At 37.7% G+C, this 24,867-nt stretch overlaps 1 protein-coding gene across 4 annotated transcripts; it reads left to right on the top strand.

Moving 5' to 3' along the window:
* The first annotated feature begins 239 nt into the window (after nt 1–239).
* LOC101737573 (tyrosine-protein phosphatase non-receptor type 4) lies at nt 240–24,867 on the top strand. Of its 4 annotated transcripts, none has more exons than XM_038012481.2 (16): nt 240–849; nt 1,011–1,139; nt 4,649–4,862; nt 6,576–6,784; nt 8,128–8,280; nt 9,881–9,940; nt 11,771–12,009; nt 12,488–12,646; nt 13,142–13,406; nt 14,013–14,118; nt 15,529–15,765; nt 18,174–18,290; nt 18,690–18,913; nt 19,485–19,617; nt 20,223–20,431; nt 21,137–24,867. In XM_038012481.2, exons 1-16 carry the CDS (start codon nt 697–699, stop codon nt 21,227–21,229), a joined length of 2,700 nt encoding a protein of 899 aa, XP_037868409.1. In that variant the 5' UTR covers nt 240–696; the 3' UTR covers nt 21,230–24,867. The 4 variants fall into 4 exon arrangements, with proteins under 4 accessions (XP_037868409.1, XP_062525652.1, XP_037868408.1 ...); XM_062669668.1 differs by having other exon boundaries at nt 241–601; nt 15,526–15,765; XM_038012480.1 differs by having other exon boundaries at nt 241–849; nt 15,526–15,765.

Raw genomic sequence — 24,867 nt, 5'->3', positions numbered from 1 at the left:
CTAAATTATGCGACAAATTAACCATAGATGCATTCCTGTTAGATTTCGACAGAATCTGCTTCTAAGTGTAGGTAACTAATTCATATGTGTGATATAAATTAAATAAAATGTATAACTTAAACCGAAACACAATTAATTGTAAATCTACATATTTGTTACGATGTTAAAATTAAATAAGCCATCAAGTAGGTATTCGCTGAAAATATTCGATTCATTCGATTCGAATTTTCGATGATAAATCATTCGATTCGTATTTCAAGATGGCCGGTCTTGTTATCAGCTTTTGTTTAGTTTTATAAATTATTTGCCGTTTGCCGCTATATATTGTTGCGCAAAAGTATAGAAATCGTAAAATAACTTCAAGTTAAGTAGCACTAACGATGCCTCACTTTCATTATGTACGAATTAGTGTGTTCAGTCTGAAATTTAATTAAAAATTATCCGCGATCACGATCAGCGGATTTGACAAAAACAAACATGTAAAAAGTTTGCAAAATCAGGATAAAGGTTTCAGGTGCATTTGCGTCACTGCAACTCGAGATTATTGCACGGTGATCACATAAATTGAGTACGGACAGTGGTCAACATGATTCATTAAGAGGTTAATTGATGTTTTACGTTTAGTAGTAGCTGCGCCAGTGGATTACGTGATAATTTTCGTTTCGGTGGGGTGTTAGCTACGTTGTTTTGTTATTTATGATGATCGAGAGTGTTTCGAGAAGAGCTTTCAGCAGTTCGAGTGGTACATACAACGTTAGAGCTTCGGAGCTTGCGCGCGACAGGAAACTTTGTGTATTCAATGTTACAGTTCAGTTTTTGGACGATACCCAGCAGACATTTCAAATTGAGGTACGGAAAAATATTTAAAATCAACCAAAAATGCATATATATAATTTACAGGAGACAGAAAAATGCCAGTTCTAAAATTAGCTTCTCGAGTGCTAAAATGATCAAAGAGAAATAAATCATTACTCATGTACTGTTTGTTACAAGTCTCAATTGTGTTTTAGAAAAAAGCAAAGGGCAGTGTCCTGCTTCAACAAGTATTTGAACATCTCGAGTTAATAGAAAAGGATTATTTTGGATTGCAATACACTGAAAACGGCTATCCTCCGAATGCCAGTAACACGGAGATAACGGTGAGTTCATTTGAATTAAATTCATACATCCAAAAAATAATTTCAAGGGCCTAAGGACTTTGACTGTGGTTTTTAGTGACTATTGATATTTGTTAAGTTAATTGTCTTTTAAATCAGTTGAGTGATATAAAAATGACAATATAAATCATGCTGTCTATTTATGGTGTTCCAAATTCAAAAATATAGGACTGCTATTACAACAACTGCCTATTTCTGCCGTGAAGCCGTAATGTGTTTTGGTTTGAAGGGTGGGGCAGCTGTTGTGGATGTGTATGGGCTCCAGCCATCACTTAACTCCAGGTGGGCTGTGGGATCGTCCACCCATCTAAGCAATAAATAAATAAAAATACATAGTTACAAGGTTGACTGCATGTCAAGGATGCTAGCATTCACATCTTGATATTTATGAGCTTCTGTAACTAACCAATGCAATCTGCCGTGAACCTATCTTATTGTATATGGCATGCTGTGAATATGTACTCGTAGAAACAATCATCTGATCACCATTATTTAAGACTTCAAATTCAAGTGTCTAAGTGGTTAGCAAGACTAAAGCCTTGTTCAACTAGATGAGTATTTTAGTCGAGTACAGAGTAATTTAGTGGCTAAACAACTCGCTACACACCTGATAAAAATAGAACAAAATGGATTGACTTGACTAAATTATTTACTAACATACTGGACTAAATTTTTGGTGTTGAGACACATTTAGCTACTAAATTACTCGGTACTCGACTAAAATACTCGCCTAGTCCAAACAAGGCTTTACATTGTATTGTTTAGTAGTCCCAATAATCACATAAAATCAAGTGGACTACAAGCTCGTTCTAGAGTAAAAAGAAAAGAGAAAGAATCTTTATTTCTTGGTTAAAAACACATGTTGTGAACATCAGTTATTTTTAGAATACAAAACTAATTATATAAATGAACAGAAAAGTAATTACTGTTATTACAATCAGTAATTAAGCCTATAATTACTTGATTAATGCAAATTTGTAAGAATGTGCATTGATTTTATTTTAATCACAAACAAAATCACCGTTCTAATCTTTACCTTGAATGTTTTATCAAATTTTGAATGATGCAATTTTTAAGATAACTGTTGTTACTGTTGTTAGTCTATTTGAATTTTAGGGATCCTTTTTTTTTGTAAATTGTCACACCCATTTGCTTATACTAATAATTATAATATACATAGTTATTAAAAAATCAGGCAAACAACAAACAAATATGTTTATGATACAAATGTTTGCTTGATACGGAAACTGAAACTAATGCTAACTACTGTACCGTCAGGTCAGTCAAGATACCTTGATACTCTGGCTTTCATTGAATTATCACTTCATCAACTAAGTATGCATGTGCTCATAGTATCAATACATTGGTAATTCTACAGTAGAAAGAGAATGATAGACTGTGAATAAGAAACAATTCAAAAAAGTTTTACATTTTTAGTGATGAGTAAAAAAATATTTACAAACTCAAGTTTTGGTAAATCAAAATTAGCATACTATGATAAATATTTTGTAAGTTGATGTCTTTTGCATTGAGGTTGTTATATTTAATTTTACTGGCTGTGGTTGTAATCTCAATGGGTTTCAAAGTTATATCAGTGTTGAGATCATTAAGTATTTTTGTGGGCTTTCTAGTCTTATCTGAGTCTAACGTAAAGAAAAAAACAACCTTTAGTATGAACAGCTCCATCTTCAAACCAAAGGTATTTATTATACTGCTTGGTGGCAAAAATAGGTTGTGTGTTTAAACTTAAATAAAAATGTATTCTTACAAAAAAATATATTCTAAGTCAAAACGAATGAAAAGTGTAAATAAAACATAAAATTGATTTAAATCTTGAGGTGGAATTATGGCGGAAATTCGAACACTGGTTAAATTAATTATACTGAACCCATGCATCGTCTAACGGCTAACGTAAGACGATCACAACTGGTGATTAAAACAAATTTTGTGATTTTTTTTCAAGCTTGACTCACAAACCCACATCACGACAAAACATACTCCAAGTTACAAGTACACGTCAATCCACAAAAATCCTTGTTTACTCTCTGTGTAGTCTGATTGTGATTACTGGCAATATTTAATTTACGTGCGTGAGTCACTCAACGTTTCTAGAGGATTTCGAATATTTTGTATACATAAAAAAGGATAGTGCGTAAACAAGGATATGTAGAAAGATACGTAAAATGTAAAATCAAGTTTAAGATGTTTTATTGGCGATTCAATTTCGTTTCTATAGTGTATTGTTTTTTAAATGGAGATTATGGGGTGTAGAATTAAAGTATAGATCCATGTTTGATTATCAATCAACTAAAACATATCGAGGGGTGAAAGGTTATTTGCTTTAAGCGACATTTCACTGAATACGCGACATTTATCTTTGTAATTAAAAGTGCGTATTATTTGTTATTAGCATCAACAGGTCAATGTTTTTAATTGAACTTCAATTAAGTTTACTCCATTCAAATAGCTGAAGAACTAACAGTCATCGGTGTCATGATGTTTTCTTTTACGAGACTAGTGTTTCTGGGCCCCAAAGAGGTGTAAACGTGTATCGTAGGGATGTGAAACGAAACATCTAGCAGGCCAATTATACAAAGCTACAATCAATTGCTATCGTCATTCACAACCATAATGATATAGTTAAATTATTACTTTGTGGTTTTACGCATTCGTCCACTGGAACGTGAAATAATGTGCTGGTAAACGTTTTTAGCTCTAGTCATGGTTTCGAAAGGAAAATGACAATATAACAATTAGATAACCTATGAAAATAACTATGAATTCGTTAATAGTGAGCACTATTCCTGCGTAAGTCATAGATTTTTTTTTTCCCTACCTATGCTGATAGCCTTGAGAGGCTATTTCAGCTTTGCCCTAACGTTTGTAGGTGAGCTCACGGGGCTCAAACCTGACTACGATTAACCCGAATCCTAGCAAGAGCCGTGCTTCGCAGAATCTACCACCGGATCGGAAACGCGACCCACTGAGAAGATCCGGCGAGAAACTCAGTGGGCTGTGGCTGAGAGTTAATTTGCTCGTCGAGCCCTTCGTCGCAAGCGACGGGTTCGACGAGAACGGTGACCGGTGCTTGAAGTACCTAAAAGCACTGTTAGTGGATCGGGAGGATCCGAGATGACGTGTTTTGGGCGACGTCGACTGCTTTCCATTCTGTCCGCAGGATCGGGAATGTAGTTACCGGCGGCCATGATGAGAGGGTTCTCGTGTCGTGCCGCTTTATCGAAGTGGAAGTCGTAGAGTTTGATCAGTACTTCATACATTAGTTATTGGTGCAAGAAAGGCCGGGTAGTGAGCGATCTCTTTATAGAATGCGTTAATTGTTAGGGATATTCAACTTTTGATAGTATAATTACGCCGTTTTAGACCGTGTCAATATCGGTCTTGTCTAAATTTCACTCTGAAAGCCCTCTTGGTATATACATTCCGGTTCATCCTTAACAATGCTATTACGGTGTATCTCGTTTTGCCGACAGCGCTGGTTGGACAGTAGTAAATCGGTCAAGAAACAGATAGGCGTCAATGCCCAGTTCTGGTTGGCCGTACGCTTCTATCCGCCCGAACCGTCACGTTTGGCCGAAGAATACACAAGGTACTTGCTCTGTCTGCAACTGAGGAAGTTGCTTCTCGATGGACGCATGGTAGCTCCGAAGAACACGGCGTTACTCCTGGCTTCGTTCACTGTTCAAGGTAAGGTATTACCGCCTTAATCGCTAAACCATTTATTTTCAGTCTTTCTAAATGTAAAAAGCCTTATGTATGTATATAGGACATAGGAAGCATCTTCCCCAACTTTGGGAAACGGTGACCTTCAAATAGAATATTATGCTACGTTTTTAATTTTTTTTTTGTTATTTTCGTCTTTCATTGAAAAATATGAACGCAGTTGAAAATTTAGATTGATTCGATGGCACAGTAGTTAATGCACGTGACTGCTCCCGGACAAACATTCTTCTGTGTGCTTAGTGCGAGTTTCATTCCCGATCCTGCGGACAGAATGGAAAGCAGTCGACGTCGCCCAAAACACGTCATCTCGGATCCTCCCGATCCACTAACGGTGCTTTTAGGTACTTCAAGCACCGGTCACCGTTCTCTCGGTCTCAAGGGCTCGACGAGTAAACTAACTCTCAGAAACAGCCCACTGAGTTTCTCGCCGGATCTTCTCAGTGAGCCCCGTGAGCTCACCTACTAGCCACGGTTACGCTGGAATAGCCGCTCCAGGCTACCAGCATAGGTAGGAAAAAAAGGGAGTTTTTCAACGTTCTCGATAGCGTAAAAGTTAAGCCAATTTTGTATGCAGTTCGAACAGCGCCCCTAGCGGCAAACGTAGGCAAACGAACCCATTCGCATACAAATATGAGCTAACTTTTACGCTATCGAGAACGTTAAAAAACTCGCACTAAGCACACTGATGAACAAAATCGTTATTTTGGGTGTGTAATATCTGTACAGCATAGACAACATTTAAACTTAAATAAGTAATGGTTTTCCTATAGTACGGTATGCCTGGTTTTGGACCGGGTGATCGGGAGTGATTTGTTTTTTTCTTGTATGTATTTATTTCAATGTAATTACTTTTAAATTAGCTAAGTTAGTTTAGGTAGTAATAATTATATTAGACTAGATTTGACCTTTAATGTCTAGGGTGACACAATTTTTTTTTTTACAGTAGATAGGTAGCGTGCTTGTGCCAAAGTGTTTTCAATGCCGTTGAAATTATAATTAATCGAATTAAAAAAAAACGCATAAGATTATAGGAGATCAAACAGATGCGTAGTACCGCTGCCACGAATTATATTTGCACTTGTTATTCCGACTCGATTATTTGTAGCTTTTGAATAACAAATGACAATTATTTTCCTCTATAAAACAATGGTAGACAATTGACATTTATGTAGTGTGAATGTCTCAAAAATTAAGGCGCATTCCATCATGTGCCGTAATATAATAATTTTTTTTTTCCTTGATAATAACATGTCATGGTCATTCGAAAAGTATTATTTAATAATGTTTTCAAATATTCATATTTGAGTCGTCTATTATCAAAGGTGGCAATCTGTGCATTTGGACAAAAAAAAATTATTGATATGTCAATACAGATTGATTTGAATATAATCGTCTCCTTCAAAGAATACGGTTCAAAACCTGCATTAAATAAAGGTTAATACTTAACCTGTTATTTATCTAAGATGTCGTTCCGAAGAGTTTTGTGACTGCCAATGGAATACAAAGTCAATAATTCGTTTTTCTGATTTACCAATAATTGTCCAAAAGTTAGATTGCCGGCTTTGATAATAGTCGACTCATTTCTCTGTAGATTCTTCGTACGTAATTCGCTTAATTTTAATTTAACGACTTACGCCCTTTCGAATCTTAAGATATGTTTTTCCTTGTGTATCGCAGCCGAAATAGGTGACCACAACGATTCGGAACATTCTTCGGGCTACCTGTCCGAATTCCGTTTGTTGCCGAAACAGAACGCCGAGGACGAGCGTCGGATCCGCGAGCTCCACAAGATGCACAAGGGGCAGTCGCCCGCCGATGCGGACGCGAATTTCCTCGAGCACGCCAAACGCTTAGACTGCTATGGCGTCGATTGTCATCCAGCTAAAGTGAGATCTGTGTTTTTTTGACTGATAAAATTTACCAGAATGTTGACTGACTCGGTGTTTCAGTGTTTAGCGGCCCTGACTGTCGCGCCGAGGGTCGTGGGTTCGAATCCCGCATCGGGCAAACATTCGTGTGATGACCAGCTTGGTTTGCTCTTTGACCGGGTGCTTATTATCTATATATGTATAGATAATAAACACCCGGTATATATACTTATATACGGTACTTAACCCCTTCATTCACTCATGTTTTCATATATAATTTTGAAGCCGCAGCAAAGGATCCATTAACGGTGCTTTTAGGTACCTCAAGCACCGGTTACCATTCTCGCTAAACCGGTCGCTTGCGAGGAAGGGCTCGACGGGTAAATTAACGCATAGACACAGCCCACTGAGTTTCTCGCCGGATCTTGTCAGTGGGTCGCGATCCGGTGGTAGATTCTGCGAAGCACTGCTCTTGCTAGGGTCAGTGTTAGCATCACTCCCTGTTTGAGCCCCGTGAGCTCACCTACTAGCTCGGTGCATCTAGAATTAACCTCGAGGTTACAAGAATAGGTAGGAATAAAAAGCAAAAGTTACTATATATTATACATACTAAAAGAAAACAATTTGTTTTTAGTACGGGCGCGTTAGTTCGCATGCCCCATTTGCAATTAATATCTGTGGATTCATTGCCGGAGAATTTCATGGTCCGTTATTAGTTGAATAGTATTTAAAAGTATTGATTGAGCATTAAATAATATCGCGAAACTGAAATAATTGAAAGTGCACCCTCAATGTCAATTTGTTCATGACAATCTAAAATTTCCCGTTCTCGTCATAGAATATTACTTGGAACCAGGACACGGGTCGCTTATAAGTCGCGATGGAATGATAACTTAAATGATATATGTATATCGAAGTTTCAATTCCACGAAAATCTGTATATAAGCTAATCTATCTAATCTTTAGTCGGAATGTGTTTTTTTTTTTGTTTTTTTTTTTTTATGATTTCACTGTCTGGCTTTCGATGCTACCACCACCAGCTTTTTTTTTTCTTACCTAAGCTGGTAGCCTTGAGAGGCTATTCCAGCGTAACTAGTAGGTGAGCTCACGGGGCTCAAACCTGATGACGTTGCTAACACGAACCCTAGCAAGAGCGCGTGCTTCGCAGAATCTACCACCGGATCGGAAACGCGACCCACTGAGAAGGTCCGGCGAGAAACTCAGTGGGCTGTGTCTGAGGGTTAACCACCAGCACTACAGCCATTACTGCTACCAATAACATTACTACCACTATCTACTTAGAACCTAAACTAGTTTCTACCGAACGTCTACTGATACTTATTTATTTTGATTCATTCCAGGACTACAACGGCAAAGACATATTTATTGGCGTAACGTCAATCGGTATAGTCGTATTCCAGAACAACGTACGCGTGAATACATTCTCTTGGAGTAAAATCGTCAAGATTTCCTTCAAGAAGAAGCAGTTCTTTATACAGCTAAAACGTGAACCCGTAAGTTGATTTGTTTAAATATCTCCTTAGGAAATGGATTAATTAATTGTCAAACCGGTTTTGGAAGTAACTTGCTTCTGTAATGCACATTTTAATTGTATGATCGATCAAACAAAGCTAACTCTTATCGCATGTATATTATGTGATGTGACTTTGCGTTTGAGTAAAATGCGTTTAAGAATCATGAATTTCATTCGAAGCATTAATTTAAAATTAATTTAATAATAGAACAATGTTGGTACAAAGAAAATGTGGAAATAGTTTAAATTTCGACATCCATTGAAATATTATTACGTGGCTACTTAATTTGAATTGGAAAGCTAAACAAAAAGCCATAATAAAAAAAAATACTATATTCATATCTAATGAATCTATCTGTTTCTTCCCAACCGTCGTCCTCAACAGCCTACAGACGTCCACTGCTGGGCTTAGGTCAAGCATTATCAATCACTCGGCATTAGAAGGGTCCAAAGCTTCTAAGTCGGAAAAATTTGGAATCATCTCAAAAGTTTAGAGTATACCGTTTTTTGGGGAATTCCCATTTGCGATTCTGTTTCTTGCTATTGCTCTAGTCGTACAGACGAACTTCGTACTAAAGATGCTAGAAGAATACTCGAAAAATTAGCTATTGGTAATTCAATGACCAATTGAGCTAAAACGCGAATAGAAAAACATAATGGCATTAAAAAAAACAATAGACAATCCCACTGAGCTTGTATTGCCGGTTCTTTATGGCTCTTTCTCTGCGGGATCATTTTGCCCAGTCCCCAACTTGGGCATAAGTGTGGTATGAGGAAGGGCAATACATTAAACGACGCAATCGTCGCTTTTCTGATGAAGCGTTCCATACCGGCCAAGGTAGGGATCTGACAGAGTAAGGGGGGTGGGTAGCTGTTGTTAACTCTCCGTCTCTATTTTTCTTCAACTAACGACAACTCCTTTGTCCGAAAAGTTTCGACAAGTTTCCCTTCTTAACCTATTGTACGCCTTTGGCATCTGAGACATTTAAATACTGAGCGCGGACACCGTATCAACCGCTTGAAATCAGGGCGCTGTCATGCTTTGCTTGTTTAAAATCAATGAGTACATATTGTACATCTTTGTAAAACACTATATTTGTTTCCATATTCGTACAATTTGAAAAGGGCCGGCGCTCAAGCGTCTTGTCGTCGCTGTCAAACCAAAATCTGCTATGTGCAAAAACTCTATTTTGAATTAACGAGTAAAAACATTTTCGTATAAAATTTTATATGAAGTTGAATTTTTAAGAACTATATCAAATGAAAGCTATAGATAAATATTAAAGCTATAGACACATAACAGTTTTTTTTTAATATGGTAGATAGGGCTGTAAACTATACGAAAAGGTCAAAAAGTAAAAATCTCAAAAAGTGCACATAGCAGATTTTGGTTTGACAACGACGATATTATTATTTCGAATGTTGCGTACAATGTGTTAAGGCAAGAGAAGAAAAGAACTATTGGCTTAGTGAGGTTCCAGTAGACAATGCACGGACAAAGTACCATTGGACCACATCGAGAACTTGGCGGTCAGTCACGGATTTGCGTCTTGGCTTAATGTATACTCCCATTATTTCAGGAGAAACATCGTCGCTCGTTTATCAGACGATTAGCTTCAAGAAGATTTCATAACAATTCTGTATGTCATTTTCTGTATAGGCTTACTGTGGTACTAACAAACATTTTTTGCTAATACTCGTAGTATAATTTAAAAAAAAAAACGTTAGGATGGGGTTGTTATAGTTATACCGCTTTAGTGTTTAAGTGAATTTAAAAGAAGAAATTTTCGGCTTAAACTTATCGTTATTCAAATTATAATCATCAAGAAACGGTCGTAAATTTTATGATATCATCACAAACCTCTTATTTTAGCAAATAACTAAGAATCGACATACGCTCTAAATAGATAATTCAATAAGGAAATATTTTGCGTAAAATTTCTTGGCGATGAAAAGATCTGTTCCTTATTCGGTTTAGATAAAAATTTTGACAAATTTATCCACTGTCTATATTATATTTGTTGTTCAGAAATTTTATTCAAAGCCACCGTTAAAGTAGATATTATATTCGCTTCATTTCTATGAGTAAATCACCGTTTTCTTGATTCCTTCTGAGATTTCTTTTCCTCTTTCTTTCTTACTTCTTTATCGCTACGATCCGGGTATTGTCACCATCTAAAACCAATACAACTATATTAAAAGGCAGTAAAGCATGCTATTCAGCAGTAAAAATGTACCATTAAACTTGATAATGAGTTGCACAGATCTTGTCACCGCCTAGACTAGGACATATCGCCTCTTTACTAACCATTCTTTCATGTTAAATTTCTATGTCAATGTTACTTCACTAGGCTTCTGTTTATGGGCGGGATAAGATGTTTCGAAAAACAATCGTGCTGAATATTTGCGGTACGAACGCCGGCTCAACTTCCTAATTATATTTATCCAATATCGAGAATACAATGAGTAATAAAAAAATAAGAGAAAAAATGCTAATGAGAACTTTCTATCTGATGTCACTATGCAAGCCTTTTACGCCACTTTAATAATAAAAAAATGCAGTTATATCCGATTAGATATACAAGGTAGGGTATTATTTAAATAAAACTAAAAAACATAAATGGTAAAACTTCATAAAGTTAATGTCATTAAAATTTCAGAGAACGATTGTGCGAGCGAGATAGACTGATATTCTCTCTTAACATATATTATATCCCTGTTACATTGGAAACATTTAAATTGTCTAATACACATTTTGCAGGAAAGGCATAAATAGATTATAATCAGCGTTCTCCATAAATTCCCTTTAAAAAAATACGAATCGCTTTTATCTTAGAACTCAAGCCATTTTAAATTCTTATTAAATAAATTAGACAATATTTTTGATAAGCACGTTATCGTTCACCTACATTATTTTAAACATCACGTAAAAAAGGCACTTATAACTAAAGCCGTTTTAAACTTTACTAGCTTTTGCCCGCGACTTCGTCCACGTGGAAATAGTTCACAAATAATACTTTATTTTAGAACAAATTTGGTTAGCATAAAAAACGTTATAGTGAGCCATCCTTAACATATAGACATATGCTGTCGCGAACTTTTTTTTAGATATTTTAAAGGGGAACAATTCTGTCATAAATTATTTTAGCGAAACTTTAACCGTTTCTGCAGCGCACGCAGCGGAAGCTCTCAAAAGGGAAAAAAACCCGATTGTGAAACATTTTTTATTGGTGCTCCGCTTGTATTGGTGTTAGCTTATAGCCTTCCTCAATAAATGGGCTATCTAATACTGAAAGAATTTTTCAAATCGGACCAGTAGTTCCTGAGGTTAGCGCGTTCAAACAAACAAACTCTTCAACTTTATAATATTAGCATAGATTAAACAACCTTATAGATATATATAGATCATTGTAAAGATCGCGTAAAAACGGCAAGCCGGAATGAAGATTAATGAATATTGTGCTTTATAGTCGGAGTCGTACGACACAGTTCTCGGTTTCAACATGCAGTCGAGTCGCGCCGCCAAAGCCCTCTGGCGCTGCAGCGTGGAGCGGCACGGCTTCTTCCGGTTGCGGGCGCCGCGGCGACGGCCGCTGTTCGAAGCCCTGGGCGCGCTGGCCGGGATCACTGCTCCGGCGGTGCCCCGGACAGAAACCCAGGCCTTGGAAGATGCGAGACGATCTAGATCATCGAACAGGAACTTTGTGAGGTACCGTAAAAAAGGGAGAGGGTATAATCGGGACACTTTTTAAGTTCGACATAAATGCGCCACCCACTTTGAGATATAAGTTCCAAAGTCTCAGTATAGTTACAACGACTGCCCCACTCGTCAAACCGAAACGCATTACTGCTTCACGGCAGAAATAGGCAGGGTGGTGGTACCTACCCGCGCGGACTCACAATAGGTCCTACCACCAGTGATTACGCAAATTATAATTTTGCGGGTTTGATTTTTATTACACGATGTTATTCCTTCACCGTGGAAGTCAATCGTGAACATTTGCTGAGTACGTATTTAATTAGGAAAATTGGTACCCGCCTGCGGGATTCGAACACCGGTGCATCGCTTCCACACGAATGCACCGGATGCCTTTATGCTTTAGACCACGACGACTTAAACGGACGCTCTTGTTACAACTTAGTGTGGGATTAGCGAATGCGTTAACTAATAAAGAGTTCGTCCGTAGACGCAGCAGCAGCCGTACCCGCGACCGCTCGTCGACCACCGCGTCGCCGAGCAGCGCGCCCGTCCCGTGCCGCGGTTCCAGGGTGACGTCACACACCGAGCCCGCGCCCCGCCCCGCCTGGACGCCCGGGGACGACGAGCCCCCCCAACCAGAACGGACGTGGGTACTCGGGGGTCCCTTTACTACTGTATCGATAGGTGAACTAGCTTACGGTGCTGTGTGGTTACTGTGGCCGAAATCCCATACCCTATCCTGTGGACCGAATGGTCGGTCATGATCACGCAGACTGTCGGAAGACCCTCCTGTATATGAAAGCATGAGTAGATGAAGAGGTTATGTACATATTGTTAATTTTGAGAGAATGGATAACAAACTTTTGTTACTTGTACTTTTTACATTACACACAATACATGGTAGTGTGTGTAATATTTTTATTATTGATTTAATGTATTTATTATGCATAATTAAAAAATATATAAACATTCTGCAAAATATAGAGATATTCTCTATGAGTGTAGGAAATTTCATACTCTTCCGTCCGCGCAATTTTCGTAAAAAGGATTGCAAAGTTTTTGCTTCACGTATTAATATATAGATAACGACAATAATATCGGTTCTCGTTGACTTTACAATTGGTATTTTTTATTTAAATAGCGAAGGAGACATCCTCAAGCACTTCGTCAGAATCCCTCTGACGTATGTGGACGAGTCGGAATCGTGTTCGGACGGCGAGGGGCGCGGCGCGGCGGGGGACGAGGGCGGCGGCGCGGGGGGCGGGGGCGAGGACGCGGTGTGCATACGGCTGGCGCCCGGCGCCGACGGACTGTTCGGGTTCAACGTGCGGGGGGGAGGGGCGGCGCCCGTGCTCGTGTCGCGAGTGGCGCCGCGGACACGGAAGCACCTACAGGAGGGTGACCAGGTCAGGACTCAGTAGAGGATAAAGTAAATATAGAGAGAGTATTCTTTATAGAAAAAAAATAATGTGAAACATTAAATACAATAAAGGTGTATTTGGCGGTCTTATCAGTAAGAGCGATTTCTTTCAAACAACCATCAGGTGGAAAAGAATCATTTGGAAACGAATTACACGCGGTGTACCAGTCATGTGAAATATATATTATTATGTATACACATACACACATATACTTAAACATACACTAATTCCTTACGTATATTAAGATTAAAACTTATAAATTAAAAACACGTATAAATAGCAAACCAAATAAAAATAATTTATATATTTTTTATCATCCCAGTGCAATGCATGCACTGCATGCAATCGAACGTTTTAAAATATGCGAAAATTACTTTAAAATATTATATATTATTATATTGATAAAGTTAATTATAACGTATTCAATAGAGTAGACGAAATGTTGTAGTCCAACGTGTGAGCTCTATACACCATACTCTATACACCATTCAACTAACACAGTAAAATGATTCATAACACATTAACAATACAGTCTACTATGCAATATATATTTCAGAATATTATTTTTAACTGTATCCAATCTCGTTGTAGGTGATATCGATAAACGGAACCGATGTCGAGGAGCTGACGCACGAGCAGGTCGTTCAACTCATCAGGACCACGAGGGGAGTGCTGACTCTGCTCGTCAAACCAAATGGTGGGTCAGTGTGGTGGTACATTCGCGAACTGACCGCCCGACACTCGACATGTGTGTAATGTCACTGCAAGGTCGAAGGTTATTAGAGATTGTGGGTCCACACAGACAGAGGCCCTCTGCCTACCCATACCACGAAGCAGTCTTGCATTCCGGCTTTAGCGGTGGATACAATACAAATGACTAATTAAAACTACTTGCTTTGTAGGTAGCGGCTTGGCTCTGCTCTTGGCATTGCTGAAGTCCATGGGCGACGGTAACCACTCACCATTACGTGGGCCGTATGCTCGTCTGCCTACATGGGCAATGAAAAAAAACTATACTTTTATTATCATTCTTTTGGCGTGATAACATCTTATAAATCGATGAACACCGGCTGCATGCATGCAAAAGTGTCACGTTCCGTCTGAACGTGCAAACGAGAGCGTAAAAAGGTGATAGAGAGGCACGATTGGCCCAAGCGTTGGCTTGTGACACGTTTATCGCTCTTCTCGCGTGACGTCAGAGCTAGCAGTTCGAATAGTTCTGCTACTGACGTTATCACGCAAAACTATCGTCCGTAAACCGACTTTACAGACAAACTATTTTGTTGTTGTTATATTCCGATATTTCGTCGATTTAAAAATGTATTCTCATATTAAATATATCGTACTACCGTCTATTTTACGTTATTCTAGTAGTTTCAGTTTTCTATAAAAAATTAACGTTTGGTTACAACAATATAGTACAAATGTAGAAAAATAACACCCCGTGTGTCACTATAAATGTATGGCGTATCTAGTATTCGAAAAGTCGGAACGGACAATAAACATGCAAAATAAAATCGTTAAAAGTAGTTTTAACTATTTTAGTACTGAATTTATTATCAAATATTTTACAGAAATTGCTAAACAGTTTTTGAAAAAAAGTACCTTATAAAAGCTTTCAAACAAATCAAAATTCACAGCAAAATAATCTTAAATTGATATTTATAATATAATATAATGTTTTTAATTTATTAAAAAACGTTATAAATGCGCATGCCGAGACACGTTCCTACAGGTCGATACTCTAATGGAGAGTCGATCTACCTAGTACTAGCTATTGTATCTAGTGCTAGTCGTAGACTAGCGTAACTCGTAAAAAGTACTTTGACTTCGTAGTACGAGTTCGTAACGTTCTCGATAGCGTAAAAGTAACTAAATTTTGAATACAGTTGGAACAGCGCACCTAGCGGCAAATGTACGCAAACGCCAAATCCAATTCCAAAGTTGAGTTAACTTTTACGCTATCGAGAACGTTAAAAAACTCGCACTAAGCACACAGGTAGGCCGTGAGATCGTGCATCGTCTTACAGAAACCAAAACCGACCCGACTCTGCGTTTACTTGAGATATAGAAATTCATGTTGAAATTGTTGTTGGTGTGACAGCAGTGTACGTGACGGCGGACAGCGCGGTGGAGGAGCCGGCCGTGTTCTTCGTGCCGATGGCGGGGCAGTACGAGGGGAACGCGCTCGAGCAGTCCATGCTGCTGCTGGGTGACGGGCTGGCGAGCGGCGCGGCGCTGCGACAGTACGAGACGCTGCTGCGGCGGCAGCCCGACGAGCCCACGGCCGCCTCGAAGCTCCCGCACAACATCAACAAGAACAGATACAAGGATATCGCACCTTGTCAGTAAATTACATTACTATAGTAGAATTATTTTGTCCGTGCAGTTTGGGTCATAAAAAATCGGAGCGGTGAAGCGAGTATTTCGCTCTCTCTTCCACTCACGAGCCTTATGGACGGGCATAGTGATGCGCATTATTGTTGTCGATAAGCGTTATCGATAGTCTATTTAGTTTTGTCATTTTATGAGTTAGTTAAAAAATGAGAGAGAAAATCACTAATCGAACACTTACGCCACATATCGCCGCAGCAAGTTAACCAGAACGGCAGAAATTATGTTTTTATATATATATATTTATATATATCTATATATTTATGTATATGTATTTATTTAAGTACTATGTATTATGTATGTTATATATACACATAATATATGTTTAAGTAATACCCCTTCACACTACACCTACCAAGCTTCATCTCTGCACTACCCTAAGGTAGACTGTTAGAGAATGCCTATGGCATTAAGTCCGCCTTTATACTTTCTAGTATAAGAAGTTATAAATAAATAATAAATAAATGAACACTTTGTAACTTTTCGGGATCTATTCTTATTTCAGTGAAATTTTTTCACACATTGTCGATAACAACACGTGCAAATATTATTTTGAATAAATCCTGCCGTTTTGATACAAAATAAAGGAGTAGCCATTGTGTTACTAAAGAAATTCAGAGAACGAATGCATAAAAACACATTTCTCCTCCACATAATGGACTATAATTTGCAGGTAAGTACAAATGAATCATAACATAACAATGTCTCACCACCCTTCGTATACCGCCCCGCCGCCGTGTACCTGCTTTCGATGATTCATTTGTTTTTATCGATAATGGCGTTGCGCTGCCCCATTTTGAGAAGACGGCACGACATGAGAACCCTCTCATCGTGGCCGTTGGAAACTACATACCCGACCCAGTAGACCGAATGGTAAACCGTCGACGTCGCCCAAAGCACGTCATTACGGATCCTCCTGATCCATTAACGGTGCTTTTAGGCACCACAAGCACCGGTCACCGTCCTCGTCGAACCCGTCGCTTGCGACGAAGGGCTCGACGAGCGAACTAACCCATAGACACACTGAGTTTCTCGCCGGATCTTCTCAGTGGGTCGCGTTTCCGATCCGGTGGAGGATTCTGCGAAGCACTGCTCTTGCTAGGGTCGGTGTTAGCATCTCTCCGGTTTGAACCCCGTAAGCTCACCTACAAACGTTAGGGTGAAGCTGAAATAGCCTCTTAAAGCTATCAGCAACGCGTTGCGCCCGCGCAACATGCTCACCGCCCTAGCCGGGCTATGTTTTATGACCCAAACTGCACGGACAAAATAATTCTACTATAAATTGCTTTACATTCGCGTTCTAGTACAATAGCTTTTTTCTCTCGAATACCACTAATGGTAGGCAGCAGCTTGGCTCTGCCCCTAACATTGTTGACTTCCATGAGCGACGGTGACCACTTACCATCAGGTGGGCCGTATGCTCGTCTGCCTACAAGGGCAATAAAAAAAATAAAAACGTCGCTTTTTTTGCTTAAATGGATGGACGAGCTTAGAACCCACCTGGCGATAAGTGGTTGCCGTAGCCCATAGACCTCAATCCGTAATTGCAGTTGCCCACCTTAAGGCAAAAGTTCTAAATCTAAGTTGTATAGCACAATGGTAACAATGCAATATACATTGTTCAAGACGAGTCATTTTACCGTACACAGAGTTAAGTTTGAACGCTTTCAAATTAAACAAGTTTGGGGAAGGCTTAACGACGAAAGGGAAGATCTTCCACCGAGCGGGTGATATTGCTCGGTAGACCGACGGTCCGAATGTTGTTGTTCGGAACTTGTATATATGCAAGCTTATCTTGAAAATGTCGTAAGCGAGATTCAGGCATCTGTCAATTATCTTGCGTTGTATGATGGCTACCCGCCACAACAAGCTAGACTTATCCAGTTATTCATGAAACCTTACGGATACCATGTTTCTTTATTAGTACTTTTTTATAATTTAATCCGATCTGTTTATTTGTGTATATGTGAGAAATTGTTTTTTTTAACCGACTTCAAAAAAGGAGGAGGTTCTCAATTCGACTGTATTTTTGTTTATATGTTTGTTACTTCATAACTTTTGTCTGTGTGAATAGATTTTGATGATTCTTTTTTTATTGGAAAGCTGACGCTTCCCGTGTTGTTCCATTACATTGTAGTCCAGTTTTGATAATGGTATCCATGAGAAAACCATATTAGTCTTAAACTTGCATGTGGTACCTGCGCGACAAATAGATGAATAACTCAATATCACGCCAACCGATTTCGATTATTATTTTTTCAGTGTATATTAATATATTTTTTGAATATCTTTGTTTTTCTATTCGAAGTGACCTTTTGTTAAAGCATGTCTATTTACAATTATTTTCCATCGTTTTAGACGATGCGACCCGAGTGATTCTGAACAACGGACCCACAGGAGATTACATCAACGCTTCCTACATCAACATGCCGATACCGAATTCTGATTTAGTACTGACCTACATCGCCACACAAGGTACTTTTTATTTAATTACAAACCTTATTAACCCTTTGACTGTCATGTAGGTTACTGGTGCCCTACGCGGCGCATGTGGGGCTACCGGCGCCTATAGAAATCACAACTTGAATATCGTCAAATACTTTGGAGACGTCGTGGCCTAAAGGATAAGACGTCCGGCGCATTCGTATCGAGCGATGCACCGGTGTTCGAATCCCGCTGGCGGGTACCAATTTTCCTAATGAAATACGTACTTAACAAATGTTCACGATTGACTTCCACAATGAAGGAATAACATAGTGTAATAAAAATTAAACCTGCAAAATTATAATCTGCCTAATTACTGGTGGTAGGACCTCTTGTGTGCCGGTTTGATTTTTAGTTTGTCATCTAAATTAGTATACTATCCTTCAATAGGTCCGTTGGCATCAACTGTGGGTGATTTCTGGCAAATGGTCTGGGAATCGGAGAGCAGTTTGATTGTCATGTTAACGGTTGTGTCCGAACGAGGGAGGGCCAAGTGCCACCAATATTGGCCCAAAGTTGGGACCACGCCGTTGAAGGCCACCAACGCACTGACCGTCCTGACGAACAGTGAACAGAATTTCGGACATTACATCAGGAGAGAAATGACTTTAAAGGTAATATTTGATTTGTAAAACATGATAACTCTTGACTTAATTTAATAATTTGAGTGTAAGAAACATGATGAGATGCGAAACTAAGAATAATTATTGTATAGTATATGACGGCGCCAGGGATGGCTGAGTGGCAGTTCCGTCATCACTCGTATTGGGTTGAACCCAGTGTATTGCGATAATTTCAATAAAAGTCAATAAAACCGACAGACCGACGGACCGACTGGACTGTCTGAGACAGACTGAGACGACTCTTTTTTTCGTTTGGTCTTCGTGTCCCCTTGCGGAGGCACGGGTCGGGCCTCGGGGCAATCTCCTCTGTCCGGGCTTGGACTCCCTGCCTGACGAGGCAGGGGTGATGATTTTGCCTGCTGGCCGTTTTGGTATGGTGATGCGAGACGACTCTGTTCACGCACCGCCATTTTATACTGTGGCGTTACGGCGTCTACCCTACTTTTTTGTGATATTTATCAAAACAACATTTTATCATTTAAAACCAAAACTGTCTTAAGATTAAAAGTCGTTATCTGCGACTTATAGTGGCGTTTGCGCCCACATATACGTTTGCTTGTAGGAGAGCAGCGGCGCTTCTCGCAACGTGACGCAGCTGCAGTACACGGCGTGGCCGGACCACGGCGTGCCTGAAGACGCGGCCGCCTTCATATCCTTCACCCAGCTGTGCTCAAACCTCAGGAATCATAGAGCCGGTAAAAAAAAAAGTTGAAGTTCTGAATAATACGACGACCCAGTTAAACAAACTATCTAAATACATTTGTCAATACAATTTTGAACGTTACGTTTAAATAGTAAATTAACCCACAGATTGGTGGTAGGACATGTTGTGAGTCCGTGCGGGTAGGTACCACCACCCTGCTTATTTCTGCCGTGAAGCAGTAATGCGTTTCGGTTCGAAGGGTGGGGTAGCCGTTTTAACTTTACTTGAGACCTTAGAACTTGTATCTCAAGATGGATGGCGCATGTACGTTGTAGATGTCTATGGGTTCCAGTAACCACTTAACACCAGGTGAGATATGAGCTCGTCCACCCATCTAAGCAATTAAAAAAAAGTCATAGCTCACGGAGTTTCTCGCCGGATCTTCTCAGTGGGTCGTGCTTCCAATCCGGTGGTAGATTCTGCGAAGCACGGCTCTTGCTAGGGTTCGTGTTAGCAACGTCGTCAGGCTTGAGCCCCGTGAGTTCACCTACTAGTTAAGGCGACTCTGATATAGCCCCTCAAGGCTATCAGCTTACTATGGACTTATTTTTTCGTTTCATCGAGGTTGAAATCACTTCAAAAACGTTGTATGTTCAGTGATGCCGTCGTCGACCGACGAGGCGGGTTCGGAGGAGCGCGTCGTGGAGCCGCCGATGGTGGTGCACTGCTCGGCGGGCGTGGGCCGCACCGGCGCGCTCGTGCTGGCCGAGACCGCGCTGGAGCTGCTGGCGCGCCGCCTGCCGCTGTACCCGCTCGACCTCGTGCGGGCCATGCGCGCGCAGCGACCCATGTGCATACAGAACTCGGTAGGAACAACCCCCCGCCCACACCTGCACCTGCCACTCAAATCTAAATAATACTCATTATTATTAGGGAGTCCAACACTCATATAATATCCATTAAGTACATGTATTTTCTACATGGATACCATGTTTCAAGACAATGGATGCATGGTTCAGTAGTTATAACGGAACATCCGTAAAAACCACTGTAGATTTATATATTAGTATAGATTAACGCGTATTTTATGAATACGTATTAATAAGGCCGCGCGATAGCTACCACTGTTTTCCCTATTTCTTTGACACAACCGTTATACAATGCAAATGAACTTTAACCTTACAACTCAAGACATAAGGTGGCATTCACGTTATGCTGTCTACTGGCTCTCGGTCAACTTAATAAAAAGTAGTCTGTGACTGCGTCTGCTTATATCACTACATAGTATAAAACAAAGTCGCTTTCTCTGTCCCTATGTATACTGAAATCATTAAAACTACGCAACAGATTTTGATGCGGTTTTTTTAATAGATAGAGTGATTGAAGAGGAAGGTTTAGATGTATAATAGCATCCATTAAATAGTGGAGAAATCAATAATAAATTACAGTTTCCGAAGCGAAGCGAGGGCGGATCGCTAGTCTAGAAATAAAGAAGACGAACTATAAACGAATGTGTTAAATTTAATTCATAAAAAGGTGTATAAATAATTTGAATCATATATTTTTTACAGAATCAATACAAATTCGTCTGCGAGAGCATACAAGCTGCGTACGCACAAGGCTTCAAGAAAACATCGTCTGAAAGTGAATCGAATAGTAACTGATCGAAAAAAATACACGCCTCTATTAAATTAATGTCGATGAAAAATGTAAGAGTAATTATAGCCATTGACTTTTTAAATCACGGAAGTCAAAACAATTATCGGTAATTACATCGTATTGGATTTAAATGAGTTAATTCGTTCAATGATTTTTGTGTAATGCGCTACGCAATAACGCATTAGTGTTTGTACTATTTGGCAATAGTAAATATCGATATTAAACGATATCGATTAAAAGTTTAATGTTGAAAGTTTTTTTTTTTTAATTACTAATAATGTTTTTATTCTTTTCGATATTCGTATAGTAACAACTCGAATAATCGACCCAACGGACATATCAGTGTTGTTGATTAGTTTGAAAAAGAAATGCTTATGTTCTTGTTTATTTATTTTAGGTAGTTATTTTTCTGTGATTTATTTGAACTTTTATTGATAAGAATATCTTGCCTTTCCAACGAATTTAGTAATGTCTTCAGTATATACATATATACTTTGAATATTAATTTTATCATAACCTTCTCGATATTAGTATCGATAAAAAAATCGATTTAATGAACAACTATTTTTTACGTAACATTAATTATTTTATTTTCCTCTAAATAAAAAAATTAAAAAGCGTTACTAATTTATCGATTGTTTTGTGTGTGTGTGTATTTTGTTTGTGCCATGTTTTCAATATGACGTAAATCGATATTATAAATTAACATTATAAATTAATTAAGGTATTTAGTACTGGATATCGATTATTTGATATAAAGGAATGTATATCGATCAATCAAGGTTATCGGGACCTACTTTTTTAATAAAATACGATTAGTCTTAGTATTGATATAATAGCGTAGAATACATTAGATTAAATTAATCTTACTAACATCTTTATAGCAATCGACTGCATCCAGAATATTTGGTTACTTGAAAGAAAGAATCATAATTTTTCCAAAAAAAAAAACGATGTTTTAAAGCAATTAAAATAACTCGTTTGATTCTCGTCACTAATTCGATATATAAAATTATTTTTGTCAACTGCAATTTTTAATACAATATTCGACTATGATTTTTTATTAAATTATTTATATCGGATAAGTGGCTTTCGTTACAGATACATAATATATAGTATGGACACGTGAAAAGAAACATATCATGATATTTCAATTAACTTTAATCTGTTAGATGTTAGTAGGAGACGAAAACCCCAATAGAAGTTCTGTTCCCGTTTTTATAAATTAATATAATGGATCTCAGTCCTTAAGCAACGAGGCGTTTGATTGTGCTTAGCGAAGACTTTTTTTTTTTTTGCTAAGCCCTACTAATTCGGACTTGATTATAACCGGTCGATTAGACTATACATGACTACTTATTAATTTTTAAAACTAACTACTTTTTATTATGCCTAATACTTAAATATAAAACTCAAAAAATTTTAAAGAGAAAATAATAATACGTTAAAAAAATATTAAATTATCAACTTCAATTCAAAACACTAACACAAAATTAACGATTTAACAGATCACTATTATTAACGAATGAGAAATTAACTCACTTATTTATACTGTAATAAGGTCAATAAACGTGCAATATTATAATCTAGATTAAATAAACTAGGTTATGTTCTTTAATTGTATTGAAGAGAGAACTAGATCACGTCTCGCTTGTTGTTAAGTGGTTCCCTTGAGACATGAGGTCGAATTGTATTGTGTAACAGCTGTCTCAAGCCATCGAACCGCATGACTGTTTCGTGGTTAATATGCTCAGGACCGCGGTGCCTTCTCGTGACGTCACAGCATGACCCACACATAAATTAGTTATAGATAAGCAACTCAAGCACACAACAAAAACGTTTACGGGCGTCGGCCACTAGATGGCTTCGCTTCGATTTTTTAAATATTCTTAAGGTTCTTAATATTTGTTAATTTTCAGTAACCACAAATTGATAAAATTTAATCAATTTGTCGTATAACAAATAAAGACTTGTAAGTTTTTTTTATTTTTTCTATATTTAGTTGTACAATAATTAAATGCCTTAACTTTAACAACATATAAGTTTAGGGGCAACCGCTACGAGATGTCGATAGTTTTACAGAAAAAAAAAAAATTGTCTTAAAGTATCGCAGTTTCAAGGCCCTGGCATGCCCTTCCACCTTAAACAAGTTCTTAAAAAAGCTATGTTTATAATATTTCAATTAACAGAAGCACATCTAAACTTTCTTGTCTTTAATATAAAATTTGTGCCTCGAGAAGTTAATATTGCCATAACATAAGTGGATTACGTAGTATAATAAATACAATAATATAATATAATAATATATGATGTGTTTTTATCGTTTTTAATAGTTGATTAACTACTGTTTTATTACTATACTTTGTAGATATTTCTTATTTAATATTTAAAAAACAAAATATATAAATGTATTGTTTTTTTTTTAAATTTATTTTCGATTAAAACTATTCTTTTTATCTAATTACTTCAATAAATTCATTGCTTGATTTTGATGATGTATAAAATGTACTTTGATTTTTCGTGTAGTGTTTATTTTGTATATACTTTTGTGTCAATGAAAAATCTTAATGCGCGTGTTGGCTCGAAAATGTATATCAGATTTAAAAACAAAAATGACATTGGTTACAATTATAATCAAAGTTAATTTTATTGTTACAATATAATATATAATGGTCTCGCCTGTATTATATTATATTGTGTACTGTGAAATTAGTTTTAATTATAACTTAAGGCTATCGAGAACTGGTGAATATATTATAGTATTGCTATTTTTGATCCAATATTCATGCGATGAATTATGTAAAGACCATGCTTAGGTGAGAATTTATCATAATTTGAATTTTAATACTTATTCGTATATGTAATACTTATTCTAAAGAACTGTATTCATTAAATCTATATCATGATTACAAATAATGAGACAGTAGAAACAATGGAGATACCTAAAGATGAGTAATAGAATATGATGAAGCCATTTTTCGGTTTCTGTTTGTTTGTTTCTTTATTTGCGTGCATATCTGGATTTAAGTGGGATTTTCGTTAGTTTTCATGACTAGATTTATATATTCATTTGAAGCAAACAACTTAAAAATAGAAAGATACAATTTTTTTATTATTTTTTTCTCTACATAGCTGGATGTTACAAGTTGTACATAGCAAATAATTTTTATGAATACAAAGGTATTTAAACCAATGAACCGATTTTGATGAAATTCGGTTTGGACATATGGAACTCTGAGATAGAATATACGCTATCTTTTATCCTACATCTGAGTACAGAGATCCACTCACGGAATACTATGTGAGTTCACGCGGGCCAAGTTGCGAACGGAAAGATTATATTAAATAATATGCGTATTTTGATTATATTATTACAACGAGAACTTTTGTGTGAATGACTGATTTAATGTTTAAGTGTTCGTTTGATATCTTTCTATGAACAAGTACGACCAGAATTTTATTGGGAAAAGAAAATCTCAAAAAATACGAAAAGAATTGTTCAGCATTAACGAAATCAATTTAATGTACCTAGCTGTGTTCGAATTTGATAGGTCCAGTCGAAATTTTCTACTTTGTGATTTGATGCCTGTGAAGTAACGTGTGTCGTTTATTTAACATAGAAAATAAAAGTTTACTGATAAAA

This window comes from Bombyx mori, chromosome 8 (assembly GCF_030269925.1).
Source record: "Bombyx mori chromosome 8, ASM3026992v2".
Taxonomy (NCBI): Eukaryota; Metazoa; Arthropoda; class Insecta; order Lepidoptera; family Bombycidae; genus Bombyx; species Bombyx mori.
The sequence above is the reverse complement of the archived record's forward strand: the minus strand, read 5'-3'. Positions and strand labels throughout refer to the sequence as shown.